This window comes from Aegilops tauschii, chromosome 3 (genome assembly GCF_002575655.3).
Source record: "Aegilops tauschii subsp. strangulata cultivar AL8/78 chromosome 3, Aet v6.0, whole genome shotgun sequence".
Lineage (NCBI taxonomy): Eukaryota > Viridiplantae > Streptophyta > Magnoliopsida > Poales > Poaceae > Aegilops > Aegilops tauschii.
In genome coordinates, this window is record NC_053037.3 from 216,703,528 (window position 1) to 216,720,098 (window position 16,571).

The 16,571-nt window shown below is 41.1% G+C and overlaps 1 protein-coding gene across 16 annotated transcripts; it reads left to right on the forward strand.

The window, feature by feature from the left end:
- The first annotated feature begins 11,419 nt into the window (after positions 1-11,419).
- On the forward strand, positions 11,420-16,496 carry LOC109738746 (putative ubiquitin-like-specific protease 1B). 16 transcript variants are annotated; one of them, XM_020297841.4, is made up of 15 exons: positions 11,420-11,913; positions 12,375-12,484; positions 12,875-13,241; positions 13,318-13,466; positions 13,543-13,725; positions 13,824-13,949; positions 14,049-14,179; positions 14,256-14,331; positions 14,442-14,731; positions 14,824-15,023; positions 15,122-15,196; positions 15,265-15,524; positions 15,631-15,706; positions 15,788-15,917; positions 16,014-16,496. In XM_020297841.4, exons 3-10 carry the CDS (start codon positions 13,055-13,057, stop codon positions 14,963-14,965), a joined length of 1,284 nt encoding a protein of 427 aa, XP_020153430.1. In that variant the 5' UTR covers positions 11,420-11,913; positions 12,375-12,484; positions 12,875-13,054; the 3' UTR covers positions 14,966-15,023; positions 15,122-15,196; positions 15,265-15,524; positions 15,631-15,706; positions 15,788-15,917; positions 16,014-16,496. The 16 variants fall into 16 exon arrangements, with proteins under 16 accessions (XP_020153430.1, XP_040259742.1, XP_073366439.1 ...); XM_073510344.1 differs by having other exon boundaries at positions 11,445-11,913; positions 13,363-13,466; XM_040403811.3 differs by having other exon boundaries at positions 11,449-11,913; positions 15,126-15,196.
- Positions 16,497-16,571: the final 75 nt, after the last annotated feature.

Sequence of the window (16,571 nt, forward strand, 5' to 3'; positions counted from 1 at the left end):
AGAGAAGTGTGAATGTGCAAATGATCATGCATGAGTGAGACATAGAGATATGCCGATACATTGTGTATACATGAGAGAACGGTCTTCTATTCATACTTGTGTGTGTGCGAGAGAGAGAGAGAGAGCGAGAGAGAGAGAGAGAGAGAGAGAGGAGGAGGAGGAGCATCCGTAAAACAACAACCATCTCTCTCGATTCGTCCGTCCCTCGCACGATTGCATGTAACACATGCATCAACACACACTTTTTGACACCCTCACCCAGCCCCTGCCCACCTCAAGGCCCGCACATCGCTCTCTATCTCGCACGCACAATCTCTTCGTGAAAACCCCATTTAGCATGTAGCTTTCTGTCACATACACACATTTCTCTCCATAGGTTTGATTTCTCTCAATATCTGACACACACACACACACCCCGCACACACACTCCCCCCTCCCCCGAGCACACAATTCATCCCCATCCAAGGTTATATGGCGACCACTCTCCCTTGTGCTTCTCTGCACCCCGTCATGCACACCACCTCAATCTTCAAAGAGGGCATCGAGGAGATCGAAGACGGCGACCACGCTACACTAGAGAATGCAGGGCCATTTGGAAGCAGGATGATGTGATGACGGCTGACTAACTCCTCCCCCCCCCTCTCTCTCTCCCGCACAAAATTATCAATCCCTCAACCCACGAGATCCTTCCCCTCTCGTCCATGTTTTTCTAGCTCTCTCATCAAACCTGTTGTCTCTTCTCCTTCAACGTGTACAAAATCCGGGTGCACACGCATCTCACATATATTACATGGCTCCATCTTTTTCACAGACCTAACTTCTTCCTCTCTCTCTTTCTCTCTCTCTCTATCTCTCTCTCTCTCGTTAGGTTTGTCTCCTACTCTCTTGCCCACATACATACAATCATTCCCGCCCTACCTACTCCATCTTCGCAAGCTGTCTCTACATGATACATCTCCAATGTATCTATAATTTATGAAGTATTCATGCCATGTTTACAATAGTTTTATATGATTTTGGTATGATTTGATTAGAACTAACCCGGACTGACGATGTTTTCAGCAGAACTATCGTGGTGTTATTTTTGTGCAGAAATAAAAGTTCTCGGAATGGGCTGAAAATCAACGGAGATTTTTTCTAGAAAATAAGAAAAATACTGGAACAAAAATCTACCGGAGGGGAGTCACGGGGGCCCCACGAGGGTGGGGGCGCGCCCCCTGCCTCGTGGACTCCCCGAGGGCCCTCCTGACGTGAAATCAATGCCAACTTCTCCTATAAATATAGAAACCTTCGGGAATTAACCTAGATCGGAAGTTCTGCCTCCGCAAGCCTCTGTAGCCACGAGAAATCAATCTAGGCCCTCTCCGGCACCCTGCCGAAGGGGGCCATCATCATCACCGAAGGCCATGGAGGAGGATCCCGGAGGGGCCATCATCGCCATGAAGGCCAAGGACCAGAGGGAGAAACTCTCCCCATCTGGGGGGAAGGCCATGGAGGAGGAAGCACAAGGGGGAGAACCTCTCCTCCTCTCTCACGGTGGCATCGGAGTGCCATCGGGAGGGGAATCATCGCGGTGGTGATCGTCTTCATCAAACATCACCATCATCATCACCATCCTCATCTCTTTTACGCGGTCCGCTCTCCCGCAACCCGCTGTAATCCCTACTTGAACATGGTGCTTTATGCCACATATTATGATCCAATGATGTGTTGCCATCCTATGATGTTTTGAGTAGATATCTTTTGTCCTTGGGTTGATTGATGATCTAGATTGGTATGAGTTGTATGTTTTATTTTGGTGTTGTCCTATGGTGCCCTCCGTGTCGCGCAAGCGTGAGTGATTACCGTTGTAGGGTGTTGCAATATGTCCATGGTTTGCTTATTGTCTGCGTTGCGTGAGTGACTGAAACACAAACACAGATAAGCGGGACATGGCGTATGGGAATAAAGAGGACTTGGTACTTTAATGCTATGGTTGGGTTTTACCTTAATGATCTTTAGTAATTGAAGATGCTTGCTAGAGTTCCAATCATAAGTGCACATTGTTGGAAACGAATGTTTTGGCAATGCTTCACGATATATTGATCGGTGCATAGAGCACGTATATATGGAGTACAAGGTGGGCCACAACCTCAACTATACAAAGACTAGGAGGTGGGCCGGGCTATACAATATACATGCACAAACCATATATTCAACACCCCCCCCCCCCCGCAGTCGAAGCGTCACCGGAGACGCAAAGACTGGACCTGAACTCCTCGAAAACAGAAGTAGGCAGTCCTTTTGTCATGACATCGGCAAACTGTTGCGCCGTCAGGACGTGGAGGACCCGGATGCGCCCAAGGGCCACCTGCTCACGAACGAAGTGTATGTCGAGCTCAATATGCTTCATTCGTCGATGGTGGACCGGGTTGGCGGAGAGGTACACGGCAAAGACGTTGTCGCAGTAGACGAGCGTGACCTTGTGAACATCACAAAGCAACTCCTGGAGCAGCTGGCAAAGCCAAGAGCATTCGGCAACGGCATTAGCCACTGCACGATACTCTGCCTCGGCACTCGAGCGGGAGATAGTGGGTTGTCGCTTAGAGGACCAAGAGATCAGAGACGGCCCAAGGTAGACACAGTACCCCGAAGTGGAGCGCCGTGTGTCCGGGCAGCCAGCCTAGTCCGCATCAGAGTAGGCGACGAGGTCGGTGGAGGCGGAGGCCGTCAGTGTAAGTCCCATGGACGGGGTGCCGCGTATGTAACGGAGGATACGCTTCACCAAGGTCTAGTGAGAGTCACACGGAGCATGCATGTGAAGACAGACCTGCTGAACGGCATACTGCAAGTCGGGGCGCGTTAGGGTGAGGTACTGCAAAGCACCCACAATGGAGCGATAGAAGGCCGCGTCGGATGCGGGAGAACCCTTCAGAGCGGAAACCTTGGCTTGGTGTCACAGGTGTGGGAGCGGGCTTGCAATTAAGCATGCCGACTCGATCGAGAAGCTCATGGGCGTAGCGCTGCTGGTGCAGAAAGAACCCATCTGGCCGTCGAACCACCTCAATGCCAAGGAATGCAGAGATGCGCTGGTACCAGGCCCGAGGCGCCTGCTTCGACCCGTAAAGGGAACGGGAGAGCAAGCACACATGGTCTGGATTTCTGGCGTCGACGAAGCCGGTGGGCTGCTCACAGAACACCTGCTCAGCGAGGTGGCCGTGCAAGAAGGTGTTGGAGACATCCAACTGATGCACAGGCGAAGCTCGGGAGATGGCTAGCTGGAGCACGGTGCGGATCGTGCCCGGTTTAACAACCGGGGCAAAAGTGTCGGTGAAGTCCACGCCCGCACGTTGCCGAAAGCCTCGAACCACCCAACAAGCTTTGTGATAACCCACAAGTATAGGGTATCGCAACAGTTTTCGAGGGTAGAGTATTCAACCCAAATTTATTGATTCGACACAAGGGGAGCCAAAGAATATTCTCAAGTATTAGCAGTTGAGTTGTCAATTCAACCACACCTATATAACTTAGAATCTGCAGCAAAGTGTTTAGTAGCAAAGTAGTACGGAAGTAACGGTAACGGTAGCAAAAGTAATATTTTTGGGTTTTGTAGTGATTGTAACAGTAGCAACGGAAAAGTAAATAAGCGGAGAACAATATGTGAAAAGCTCGTAGGCATTGGATCGGTGATGGAGAATTATGCCGGATGCGGTTCATCATGTAACAGTCATAACATAGGGTGACACAGGACTAGCTCCAATTCATCAATGTAATGTAGGCATGTATTCCGAATATAGTCATACGTGCTTATGGAAAAGAACTTGCATGACATCTTTTGTCCTACCCTCCCGTGGCAGCGGGGTCCTAGCAGAAATTAAGGGATACTAAGGCCTCCTTTTAATAGAGTACCGGACCAAAGCATTAACACATAGTGAATACATGAACTCCTCAAACTACGGTCATCACCGGGAGTGGTCCCGATTATTGTCACTTTGGGGTTGCCGGATCATAACACATAGTAGGTGACTATAGACTTGCAAGATAGGATCAAGAACTCACATATATTCATGAAAACATAATAGGTTCAGATCTGAAATCATGGCACTCAGGCCCTAGTGACAAGCATTAAGCATAGCAAAGTCATAGCAACATCAATCTCAGAACATAGTGGATACTAGGGATCAAACCCTAACAAAACTAACTCGATTACATGATAAATCTCATCCAACCCATCACCGTCCAGCACGCCTACGATGGAATTACTCACGCACGGCGGTGAGCATCATGAAATTGGTGATGGAGGATGGTTGATGATGACGATGGCAACGGATTCCCCTCTCCGAAGCCCCGAACGGACTCCAGATCAGCCCTCCTGAGAGAGATTAGGACTTGGCGGCGGCTCCGTATCGTAAAACGCGATGAATCTTTCTCTCTGATTTTTTCCTCCCCGAACGCGAATATATGGAGTTGGAGTTGAGGTCGGTGGAGCTCCAGGGGGCCCACGAGGCAGGGGCGCGCCCAGGGGGCAGGCGCGCCTCCCACCCTCGTGGAAAGGGTGTGGGCCCCCTGGCCTTGATTCTTTCGCCAGTATTTTTTATTATTTCCAAAAATAATCTCCGTGAAGTTTCAGGTCATTCCGAGAACTTTTGTTTCTGCACAAAGGTAACACCATGGCAATTTTGCTGAAAACAGCGTCAGTCCGGGTTAGTTCCATTCAAATCATGCAAGTTGGAGTCCAAAACAAGGGCAAAAGTGTTTGGAAAAGTAGATAGGACGGAGACGTATCAACTCCCCCAAGCTTAAACCTTTGCTTGTCCTCAAGCAATTCAGTTGATAAACTGAAAGTGATAAAGAAAAACTTTTACAAACTCTGTTTGCTCTTGTTGTTGTAAATATGTAAAGCCAGCATTCAAGTTTTCAGCAAAGATTATGACTAACCATATTCACAATAACTCTTAGCTCTCATGTTTACTCATATCAATGGCATAATCAACTAGCGAGCAATAATAATAAATCTCGGATGACAACACTTTCTCAAAACAATCATAATATGATATAACAAGGTGGTATCTCGCTAGCCCTTTCTGAGACCGCGAAACATAAATGCAGAGCACCTTTAAAGATCAAGGACTGACTAAACATTGTAATTCATGGTAAAAGAGATCCAATCATAGTCATACCCAATATAAATTAACAGTAATGGATGCAAATGACAGCGGTGCTCTCCAGCTGGTGCTTTTTAATAAGAGGGTGATGACTCAACATAGAAGTAAATAGATAGGCCCTTCGCAGAGGGAAGCAGGGATTTGTAGAGGTGCCAGAGCTCGGTTTTGAAATAGAGATAAATAATATTTTGAGCGGCATACTTTCATTGTCAACATAACAACCAAGAGATGGCAATATCTTCGATGCTACACACATTATAGGCGGTTCCCAAACAGAATGGTAAAGTTTATACTCCCCCTCCACCAACAAGCATCAATCCATGGCTTGCTCAAAATAACGAGTGCCTCCAACTAACAACAGTCCCGGGGGAGTTTTTTTGCAATTATTTTGATTTGATTTGCATAAAGCATGGGACTGGGCATCCTGCTGACCAGCCATTTTCTCGTGAGTGAGGAGCGAAGTCCACTCCTCTTGAGAATAACCCGCCTAACATGGAAGATACGGACAGCCCTAGTTGATACATGAGCTATTCGAGCATACAAAACAAAATTTCATTTGAAGGTTTAGAGTTTGGCACATACAAATTTACTTGGAACGGCAGGTAGAAACCGCAAATAGGAAGGTATGGTGGACTCATATGAAATAACTTTGGGGTTTAAGGGATTGGATGCACAAGCAGTACTCCCGCTTAGTACAGGTGAAGGCTAGCAAAAGACTGGGAAGCGACCAACTAGAGAGCGACAACAGTCATGAACATGCATTAAAATCAATGAACATTGAGTGCAAGCATGAGTAGGATATAATCCACCATGAACATAAATATCGTGAAGGCTATGTCGATTTGTTTCAACTACATGTGTGAACATGTGCCAAGTCAAGTCACTTGAATCATTCAAAGGAGGATACCACCCCATCATACCACATCACAACCATTTTAATAGCATGTTGGCACGCAAGGTAAACCATTATAAACTCCTAGCTAATTAAACATGGCATAAGAAACTATAATCTCTAATTGTCATTGCAAACATGTTTATTCATAATGGGCTGAATCAGGAACGATGAACTAATCATATTTACAAAAACAAGAGAGGTCGAGTTCATGCCAGCTTTTCTCATCTCAATCAGTCCATCATATATCGTCATAATTGCCTTTCACTTGCATGACCGAATGATGTGAATAATAATAATAGTGCACGTGCATTGGACTAAGCTGGAATCTGTAGGCATTCAATAAACAGGAGAAGACAAGGTAATATGGGCTCTTGGTTAAATCAACAATAATGCATATAAGAGCCACTTAAACATTTTCATTATGGTCTTCTCCTATCGACCCCCAAAGAAAAGAAATAAAACTATTTACACGAGAAAGCTCCCAACAAGCAAAAGAAGAACAAGAAATATTTTTTGGGGTTTTCTTTTAATTACTACTACTACAAGAAAGAAAGTAAACTAGCTAAACGCTACAACTAATTTTTTTTAGTTTTTCTTAAGGTTTTTCAAACACACAAGAAGAAAGCAAGAAAAAGAAAATAAACTAGCATGGATATTACAGTGAAAAAGTATGAGCACCGACAACTAGCAATGAGTGTGTGAACATAAATGTAATGTCGGTGAGAGATGCATACTCCCCCAAGCTTAGGCTTTTGGCCTAAGTTGGTCTACTGCCACGGCTGGCCTGGCGGATATCCAAAGTTGTAGCTGGGATCATACTGTGAAGAAGCCTCGGATTGCCACTGGTTGGCAATCACCTCCGGATCCCACTGGTAATCAGACTGTCGTGGAGGATCAAATTGTGGTTCCGACTGGTTGGCAATCACCTCCGGATCCCACCCGGACTTCATGATGCTCTCTTTATGTCCCAATTCTTATCTTGTATGTGAGCATCATTGAAATCATCATGCCTAGCTAAAAGGCATTAAAGAAAAGCGCTTGTTGGGAGACAACCCAATATTTACCCTTACTGTTTTTGTGTGTTTGCATGATTAAGCTACTGTAGTAATCATGTTTTATAGCTTTTGTTTCAATAAAGTGCCAAGTAAGACCTTTAGGAAGACTTGGGTGAAAGTTAATGTGATCTTGCTGTAAAAAACAGAAACTTTGCACTCACGAGAATAGATGTCATTTTTTACATAAGAGTGATTTTGAGTTGATTCTTTTTGCATAAGATTAATAGACAAATTCCTCACGTCCATCAATTTATTTCATAATTTTTGGAGTAGCAGAAGTATGGTTGCTGTTCAGATCATTACAGACTGGTCTGTTTCTGACAGATTCTGTTTTCATTACATAGTTTGCTTGTTTTCTACTCCCTCCGTTCCAAAATAGATGACCCAATTTTGTACTAAAGTTAGTACAAAGTTGATTCATCTATTTTAGAACGGAGGGAGTAGTTTCTATGGCTTATATTTCTCAATATAAATTTTAGAAATGATATGGTACAGTAGGCATTGTGTGAGAACAATTATGAACCTTGTCTTTGACAGTACCAAAGTGAATGGTTTACTCTGTATCATACTAACCTATCTCATGAAGTTCCGTTAAGTTTTGTGTGATTGAATTTTTCAAGTTTTGGGTGAGATATTGATATGAGGAGAATAAGGAGTGGAAAGACCCTAAGATTGGGGATGCCCAAGGCACCCCAAGGTAATATTCAAGGAAGACTCAAGCGCCAAAGCTTTGGGATGCCCCGGAAGGCATCCCCTCTTTCGTCTTCAAAACTATCGGTATACCTTACTCAGAGCTATATTTTTATTGGTCACATGATATGTGTTTTGCTTGGAGAATATTTTCAATTTTACTTGCTGTTTGAATAAAATCATTGGATCTGAAATCTTGAATGAAAAAGAATCCTCCCATGGCTAGTTAATTATTTGACTACTCAGTGTTCTTCACTTATATCTGTTTGGAGTAGTTTGTCATTTACTCACGTGCTCCACGTATATCCTAGGAGTAAATGGTTGAATGAATTGAATATCATAAATTTGAATTTCTATGTGTTTCATATGCTTATACCATGGGGAGTAATGACTTCACATAAAATAAGTATAGGTAGTAAACTTATTAAAAGTTAGCAAACGCAGAATCGGTCACTTGAACAATTCATGAAAGAATATTGAAAGAAGAGGGATTTCACATATAAATATACTATCTTGGACATCTTTTTGCAATTGTGAGCACTCATTAAAATATGACATGCGAAAAGGTTGATGTTGGACAAGGAAGACAACGTAATGGGTTATGTCTTCTTATATCCGAAATAAAGTATACTATCATGGGTCATCCAACATGCTGAGCTTGCCTTTCCCCCTCATGCTAGCCAAATTATTTGCACCAAGTAGAGATACTACTTGTGCTTCCGAATATCCCTTAAACTAGTTTTGCCATGAGAGTCCACCATACCTACCTATGGATTGAGTAAGATCCTTCAAGTAAGTTGTCATCGGTGCATGCAATAAAAATTGTTCTCTAAATATGTATGATCTATTAGTGCGAAGAAAATAAGCTTTATACAAACTTGTGATAGGGAAGTAATAAAAGCGACGGACTGCATAATAAAGGTCTTTATCACAAGGGGCAATATAAAGTGACGTTCTTTTGCATTAAGATTTTGTGCATCCAACCATGAAAGTGCATGACAACCTCTGTTTCCCTCTGCGAAGGGCCTTTCTTTTACTTTTATGTTCTACCTTATGCAATAGTCATGGTGATCTACACCTTTCCTTTTTATATTTTATTATTTGGCAAGCACATTGTGTTGAAAGATCCTGATATATATATCCAATTGGATGTAAGTTATCATGAACTATTATTGGTGACATTACCCTTGAGGTAAAAGGTTGGGAGGCGAAACTATAAGCCCCTATCTTTCTCTGTGTCCGACTAAAACTTTGAACCCATAAATATCACATGAGTGTCAGCAATTGTGAAAGATTAAATGATAGTTGAGTATGTGGAGTTTGCTAAATCAAAGCTATGACATAGACCCTTCCTGAAAATAAGATGAATTGCAATTGTTTGATGACTGAGAATATAGTTTGTTAGTTTCAAAAAGGTTTATGATCTATACATTAACATGTGAATAGCATGTTACTTGATCATGAAAAGTTTTATGAGATGAGCTACTGTTATGACATATAATGATGCTAGAAAAGGTGATTGAAACTACCATTGATCAAACTTAAGCACTTGCTAGCTCTCACACTTCATAAATTATTTCTTTTATCATGTACCTACTCGAGGACGAGCAGGAATTAAGCTTGGGGATGCTGATACGTGTCCAACGTATCTATAATTTATGAAGTATTCATGCCATGTTTACAATAGTTTTATATGATTTTGGTATGATTTGATTAGAACTAACCCGGACTGACGCTGTTTTCAGCAGAACTATCGTGGTGTTATTTTTGTGCAGAAATAAAAGTTCTCGGAATGGGCTGAAAAACAACGGAGATTTTTTCTGGATAATAAGAAAAATACTGGAACAAAAATCTACCAGAGGGGAGTCACGGGGGCCCCACGAGGGTGGGAACGCGGCCCCCTGCCTTATGGACTCCCCGAGGGCCCCCTTGACGTGAAATCAACGCCAACTTCTCCTATAAATATAGAAACCTTCGGGAATTAACCTAGATCGGAAGTTCCGCCGCCGCAAGCCTCTGTAGCCACGAGAAATCAATCTAGGCCCTCTCCGGCACCCTGCCGGAGGGGGCCATCATCATCACCGGAGGCCATGGAGGAGGATCCCGGAGGGGCCATCATTGCCATGAAGGCCAAGGACCAGAGGGAGAACCTCTCCCCATCTAGGGGGGAGGCCATGGAGGAGGAAGCACAAGGGGGAGAACCTCTCCTCCTCTCTCTCGGTGGCGCCGGAGTGCCATCGGGAGGGGAATCATCGCTGCGGTGATCGTCTTCATCAAACATCACCATCATCATCACCATCATCATCTCTTTTACGCGGTCCACTCTCCCGCAACCCGCTGTAATCCCTACTTGAACATGGTGCTTTATGCAACATATTATGATCCAATGATGTGTTGCCATATTATGATGTTTTGAGTAGATATCTTTTGTCCTTGGGTTGATTGATGATCTAGATTGGTATGAGTTGTATGTTCTATTTTGGTGCTGTCCTATGGTGCCCTCCGTGTCACGCAAGCGTGAGGGATTCCCGCCGTAGGGTGTTGCAATATGTCCATGGTTTGCTTATTGTCTGCGTTGCGTGAGTGACTGAAACACAAACATGGATAAGCGGGACATGGTGTATGGGAATAAAGAGGACTTGATACTTTAATGCTATGGTTGGGTTTTACCTTAATGATCTTTAGTAGTTGCGGATGCTTGCTAGAGTTCCAATCATAAGTGCATATGATCCAAGAAGAGAAAGTATGTTAGCTTATGCCTCTCCCTCATATGAAATTGCAATAGTGATTATCGGTCTTGTTAACAATTGCCTAGGATAATTCCGCACAACGACCCATCATTATTCCACACTCGCTATTTATAATATTTAGTAGCTTTATGATAATAGCACCTACTTTTATGTTTTAGCTCTCCGATATCATGCAAAGTTATCCTCTTCATACCCACAACGTAGTTTATTTCTCGTTTCTAGTTGGAAGCAAACGTTCGGTGTACGTAGAGTTGTATCAGTGGCAGATAGGACTTGAGAGAATATTGATCTTACCTTTAGCTCCTTGTGGGTTCGACACTCCATACTTATCACCTCCACCTTTGGGAATTGCTACGATGATTCCCTGCACTTGGGGATTATCACTACACGTTTCATTCACATGTTGGGATGTGTTCAAAATGTTGCTTTTATAATGGATGATGTAGAGTTATGGTTGGTTTTGTTGCATCCTATAAAGTAATAATTATGAAATGCATTTAGATTTTCATTTGACTGGGATTATGTGAGTTTGAGCATATTGTGAAATAATATAGACCTCGTATACATCTTGGAATTCAACAATGATTATAACTATTGAATTGTATAGACCATTATATTCGAAGTTAGTAGCCTAATATATTTATTTCACAATTACAACAAATGATTAATCTTTACCTAATAATAAAGGACGGAGGCTTTCATAGTTCTCCATAGGTCTATTAGTTTTTTCTTTACGTTCTTTTGTTTTCTGTGCGTTCTTATATGTATTTGTACTTTTGGAAAAAAACGTGCGTTCTGATATGTAATCGATCGTGTTATGTGCGTTAAAGACTATTGGGCTGTCGGTTGTGTACTTAGTTGAGTTGGGCCTTCCTCCCCCCTCCCCCCCCCAAAAAAAACAAGATCTGTTGCCGCATTCGGTCTCCTCCTTTCTCATCGATCCCCTTCTTCCTCTCTACAGGACGCCTCCCGCAGCAGATCATCGCGCCGCCGCCGCCGCAAATCAGGTGTCATTCCTTTTCTTCGATCCAACCCAATCTCTTTCCTCTTCTTTAGTCCAATCCTTCTACTTTTTGATCCAATCCCTCTTTAACCTGAAACAGTATCCGAAAAGAACTACTTCGCTGCGCCAATGGGGTGTTCGGCTGGGACTCCGGCAAGAACTCCTTTTTCCGTTCTAGAGGCCGATGTACGCTCATATAAATACACATCTACTCCCTCGACTGAAGCTACAGCCCAATTGCGTCGTTTCGTCCGTGCTCGACATTTGTGTACTGTCGTTCTGCCGATGTCGTCGGAATCTCGCCGCTTTGCCGAAGTCACCGGAATTTGTCTGTACTGCCGACTTCACTGGAAATACGTCCGCCCGTGTAGCCAAGGTACGTCGTTCAAATTGCTCGAGCAATACTGATTTGCAGTTTAGATGGCGCTGAATAGTTTAGGTGAGTGTGCGCTGAACCTCTGTCAATTGTGCTGTTCTAATTGATAGTACGTAGTTGCTCATCTTCATCTACCTTCCCCTCCATGTGGACAAGCATGCCGCCTCTTTGATGTCCTATGATTGTTTGAGCTTGGTCAGATTAATCACATACGTACATGAGCTAAGTAAAATATGGAGAACTGATCTGTTCTTTACCTGATGCAAATTCGTGGATGCTTGAACTGATTTGATCAAAAAGAACAGATCTCTGTTTTTAAATAGCAGTAGTTTCTCTGAACTTCTACTTATTTAATTGATTATTTTGGTGTCAATATCCAATAGCCTTGCTGTTTGTTAATGCTCTATTTATATCTTCTTCCAACAAAACAATTTTATGTTTACAGTAGAAAAAACTTTTAGGTTCCAGCAAAAACAATGGCTTGCCGTCGCCAGGTCACAGCAAAAAATTTGGTCGGTACCAGCCAAAAAAGAACAGTTCCAGCAAAAAAAGATCCTTGTCGCGGTCACAGGTACTATATTGTTCCACTCTACGTCTCTGTACTTATTTGGCTGAAGATGTGCATTTGTGGCTGGCTGTGATAATACATATAGTAAGATTGCATGTTATACCAGCTAGCAGAACTTCACGGACATTTGCTGGAGGGGTTGCAAGAACCTTGATCAAATAATTTTTATTATTCCTTGTTGGTTTTAGACAATATAACAGTAGATAATTTTCACGGAAAATTGCTATGTCAGCAGCCAACTTAGTAAGGTAGATTTGTTGTTTGTTTACATAAATAATTAGTCCCCTTCATGCTCTGTTACCTTTAAACCTTTAGCATCATCTTTTCTGTGATATTTTAGCAGCTTTCATAATTAATTAGTCCCCTTAATGCTTCTGTTGTTATATTTTGCAGAAAATGGATCACAACGTTGAATCGGCAGTTGTTGAGGATTTTCATAACCAACCTTAAAAAAAAGTAAAATGTTCTGTATCAAGTATTTTGGAATCAGATGAACATATCAATGGTGATCCATTGACATCACCTCCATCGCCAATCATCTCGACCTTACCTCCGGTTTCTGAAAGTTCTGAAATGAATGGTTTGAAATCAGATGAACAGATAAATGATAATCTATTGCCATCACTTCCATCATCAACGATCTCAACACTATCTCCGGTTTCTGGATTGATGAATGAACAAAAGGTTGCATTAGATGATGATAAGCAATCAGATGAACATAAACAGATTGAAGATGAAAGATATGATTATCTCCCACAAGGTAATTTTCTCACTTATACCTCAAAATCTTGTCACTATTGAATAATTTGCTTAAATTATTATTGGACCTTTTGAAGATTATGCATTGACCGAGCGGGATTTATGCGCTCATGTAATAATAGAAACGTCTTTGAAAAATGATTTACTGGTGAAGATAGATGACATCTCTGTCAAACAACATCAAATGGTGTGCCTGCTAGATGATAGCAAATGGCTAAATGATGATGTAAGTACTCTTATTTGCAACTAAATAGTTTCTGATTATTAATAGTCATTACTAATGTATTTTCTAATATTTATAGGTAATCAGCGCATATATATGTTGTATAAAGGATCAAGTACATGTGCAAAATAAGAATGATGGTAAAGTATATTTTGAGAACCCCTTTATTTCCAGATTGTTAAAACGGGATGGTGGTATTGGAATACATGGAGATGGTACCTTTATGACAGATATTGTCAGAAACTATCTGAAATATGACATGGTAACATCTATATCCATAATCTTCAAGTTCTGCATTTAATAGTTTTATGAAATTCGAAAAGTTACATGTCTACAAGTAACTGATTGTCTTTATTATAGATTGAACTTCCCATAAATATCGACAACAAGCATTGGTATTTAGCTATCGTCAATGCAAAAAAGTCTGAGATACAAGTATTCGACTCATTGTGTTGGGAGTTCAACCGAAATGACCTCACTACTATGGTTAGTAACTATCACTTTTATAATCCTTTATTTATTTATGTAAAATGCTATAAATTGATCCTACAGTTATGCATATCACTTCCGATCACTATTTTACAGCTACAAGGACTACAATATCATTTGGACATTCTTAGAAGACAACAAGACTCTATTAGCCATAAATGGACAGATCTAGATGTTACTAAATGGATGATTACAGAACAATTACGAGAGCCAATTCAGGAAGACAGGTATATATCACCACATATATATTTGTAATATATTCTGATCCATGTGGAGTACTCAATTTTGTTTTTAATTGTACAGTTCATCATGTGGTCTATTTATGCTTAAATTCATGGAATATTCTACCGAAGATACACTATGCCATCCGATTACACAGGTATATATATATACACACACATATATATATATCTTTTATTTCACATAAACATATATAGTTGATAACATTTTAAATTTCTACATGTACTAATATTTGTTGTTGTTGCGCAGGAAATAATTACTCCTTTTAGATATAAGTTAGCCAGCATATTATTATGTTGGAAAACAAATACAGCAGCGATGACTACCATGCTTGAACAAAGTGATATTGAGGAAGATCCTAATGATGTTGTGATGTTGGAAAGTCCGGAGGATCAAAATAAAGCAAAATCATTAAACTCATTGTCCTTCAAAAATAAATACCAATCATTGATATCTGTTATTTCTAACATGAGCCTACATGCATTAGTAGGTAGACTTTGTAGCTACATCAAGTCAATCAAGTGTATGGAAACTTTAGAGTAAGTAATTTCAAATTAGTGTTGCATATTATTTTATTTTTTGAGTACAATTGAAAACATACATTACCTTATTTTGATGTTAATGATTCCAGAAAAGTATGGGTACAAAGCTCCAAGCCATATCCCATCAGCTTAACTCTAAAAAAGCTACAAGGAATTCTAAATGAGGATTTGCCCATGAACCGTGATTGTTTCAATCTGGTCGTACGAAGGAATATGTTTGACAACATTTAAACGATTAAAAAAAAGAAGAGGATCGATATCGAAGCATTATCTTGACATGCAGTTTTTGGTATGTTCTTACATTGACTATTACTTCTTTTGCATATACAAATTCTTTTTCATCACCTCCCTAACTAATTTGGACGACACCCAAACTATCGGAAAAAGTTAGATGTGAAACAATTAGCAAATTGCATTCGTAGCTGGCCTGGTATCAAATACAGTGTTTCAACATGCAAATCAGTAAGATCCCTCCCCTACACCTGTCAGCACAATTTTTATTGTTACATTTAATATATAGCCTATTTCAGATTCATATTCCAGTGCAATCAAATGGTGATTACATCTTGTTCATACTGGACCATGATATCAAAACTGTCAACATTTTGGACCCTACTCCTATTGATCCCATCTATCAATACAACCCACATGCAAGATATGTGCACAAAATTTTGTGGATTGCTGAATACTTAACTAAAGCCATGTCAAAGGCATGCCCTGGGTCTAGATGGAACGAGAATATTTTCCTATGGCGCCAAAAAATCATACATGATATTCCGGTTCAAAATAGGTAACATTTTATATTGGATAATAAAAGACTATATACTAAGTATTTTTTGTATGTCCAATATTTTATTTCTTGACATTTGGTTACTAATAAATATTTTATATGTCAGGGAACTGTCTGGTTATTTGGTTACCCACTTCATGCCTACATGGGAAGATGAAAACCTGCATCTACCAGTTTTAAAGGTCAATATCATAAGCATTTTAAATCAATTGTTTTTAAACACACGTGATGTTAATCTTATTCTTTTTGCAATTGACGTATAGGATGGATATGAACTCAGAAAACAAATTTCGGGACAGCTACTGACATTCAAGGAGAATGAATGTGAAAACAACATGCCTGCTGGTATCCTGGAATTCATCAGTTGTATACGGGAAATCCAAAATAAAGCTGGTATGCCAAATGACTCAAATATATGATACTGCATGTCCAGATATAACAAAGACTGATATTTACCAGAGAGAAATCTGAGCATTTTGTTTATTGCAGCACAACTTTGTTCTCCAATATGAATATGTGGACTTACGGGTCAAAAGGAAAACAAAGACCAATAAAGAAGCCCCATCTCCAGCAGTTGCTCCTCCTCAACTGCCTACATGCTAGAGACTGTGACGCGCAACCTGAAGCCCACCTCTTATCCAAACTCTGTAGTTTAGTTTGTTCACCTTTCAGGGACTGCATAGATTTAGTTAATAGTGATGTTTTCCTTTGTGTCAAAACTCTTATGTAATTCGAGTTAGTTATTATGGCACTATGTCCTTTTGGGGGGAGGCCCCTGATTACCGAAAATCAATGTCATTTTTTCTATTATTTTCCACCGAGTTGAAGATCCTTCAACTATACTTGCATGGTCTGTTGAAGTTGCTTTGGATGTCCCTCCAACGTCACTGTAGAGTGTACGTACATGTATGGTGTTGATGTAAACATTAATGTTTTTGGATTAGTATATTTCCTTGATTCTCAAGAGCAAAAGGAGAATATGTTCGTAAAACCACGTAATTTAAGCAGGCTACAGAGTTTAGCTGGCTTGATCTAACTTCGGCTAGA

Coding starts and splice junctions, on each gene's coding strand:
- LOC109738746 (XM_073510338.1), top strand. CDS start 13,055: ATGAATGGTTTGAAATCAGATGAACAGATAAATGATAATCTATTGCCA. Junction 13,950..14,048: donor GAAATGACCTCACTACTATG/GTTAGTAACTAT, acceptor ACTATTTTACAG/CTACAAGGACTACAATATCA. Junction 14,180..14,255: donor GAGCCAATTCAGGAAGACAG/GTATATATCACC, acceptor TTAATTGTACAG/TTCATCATGTGGTCTATTTA.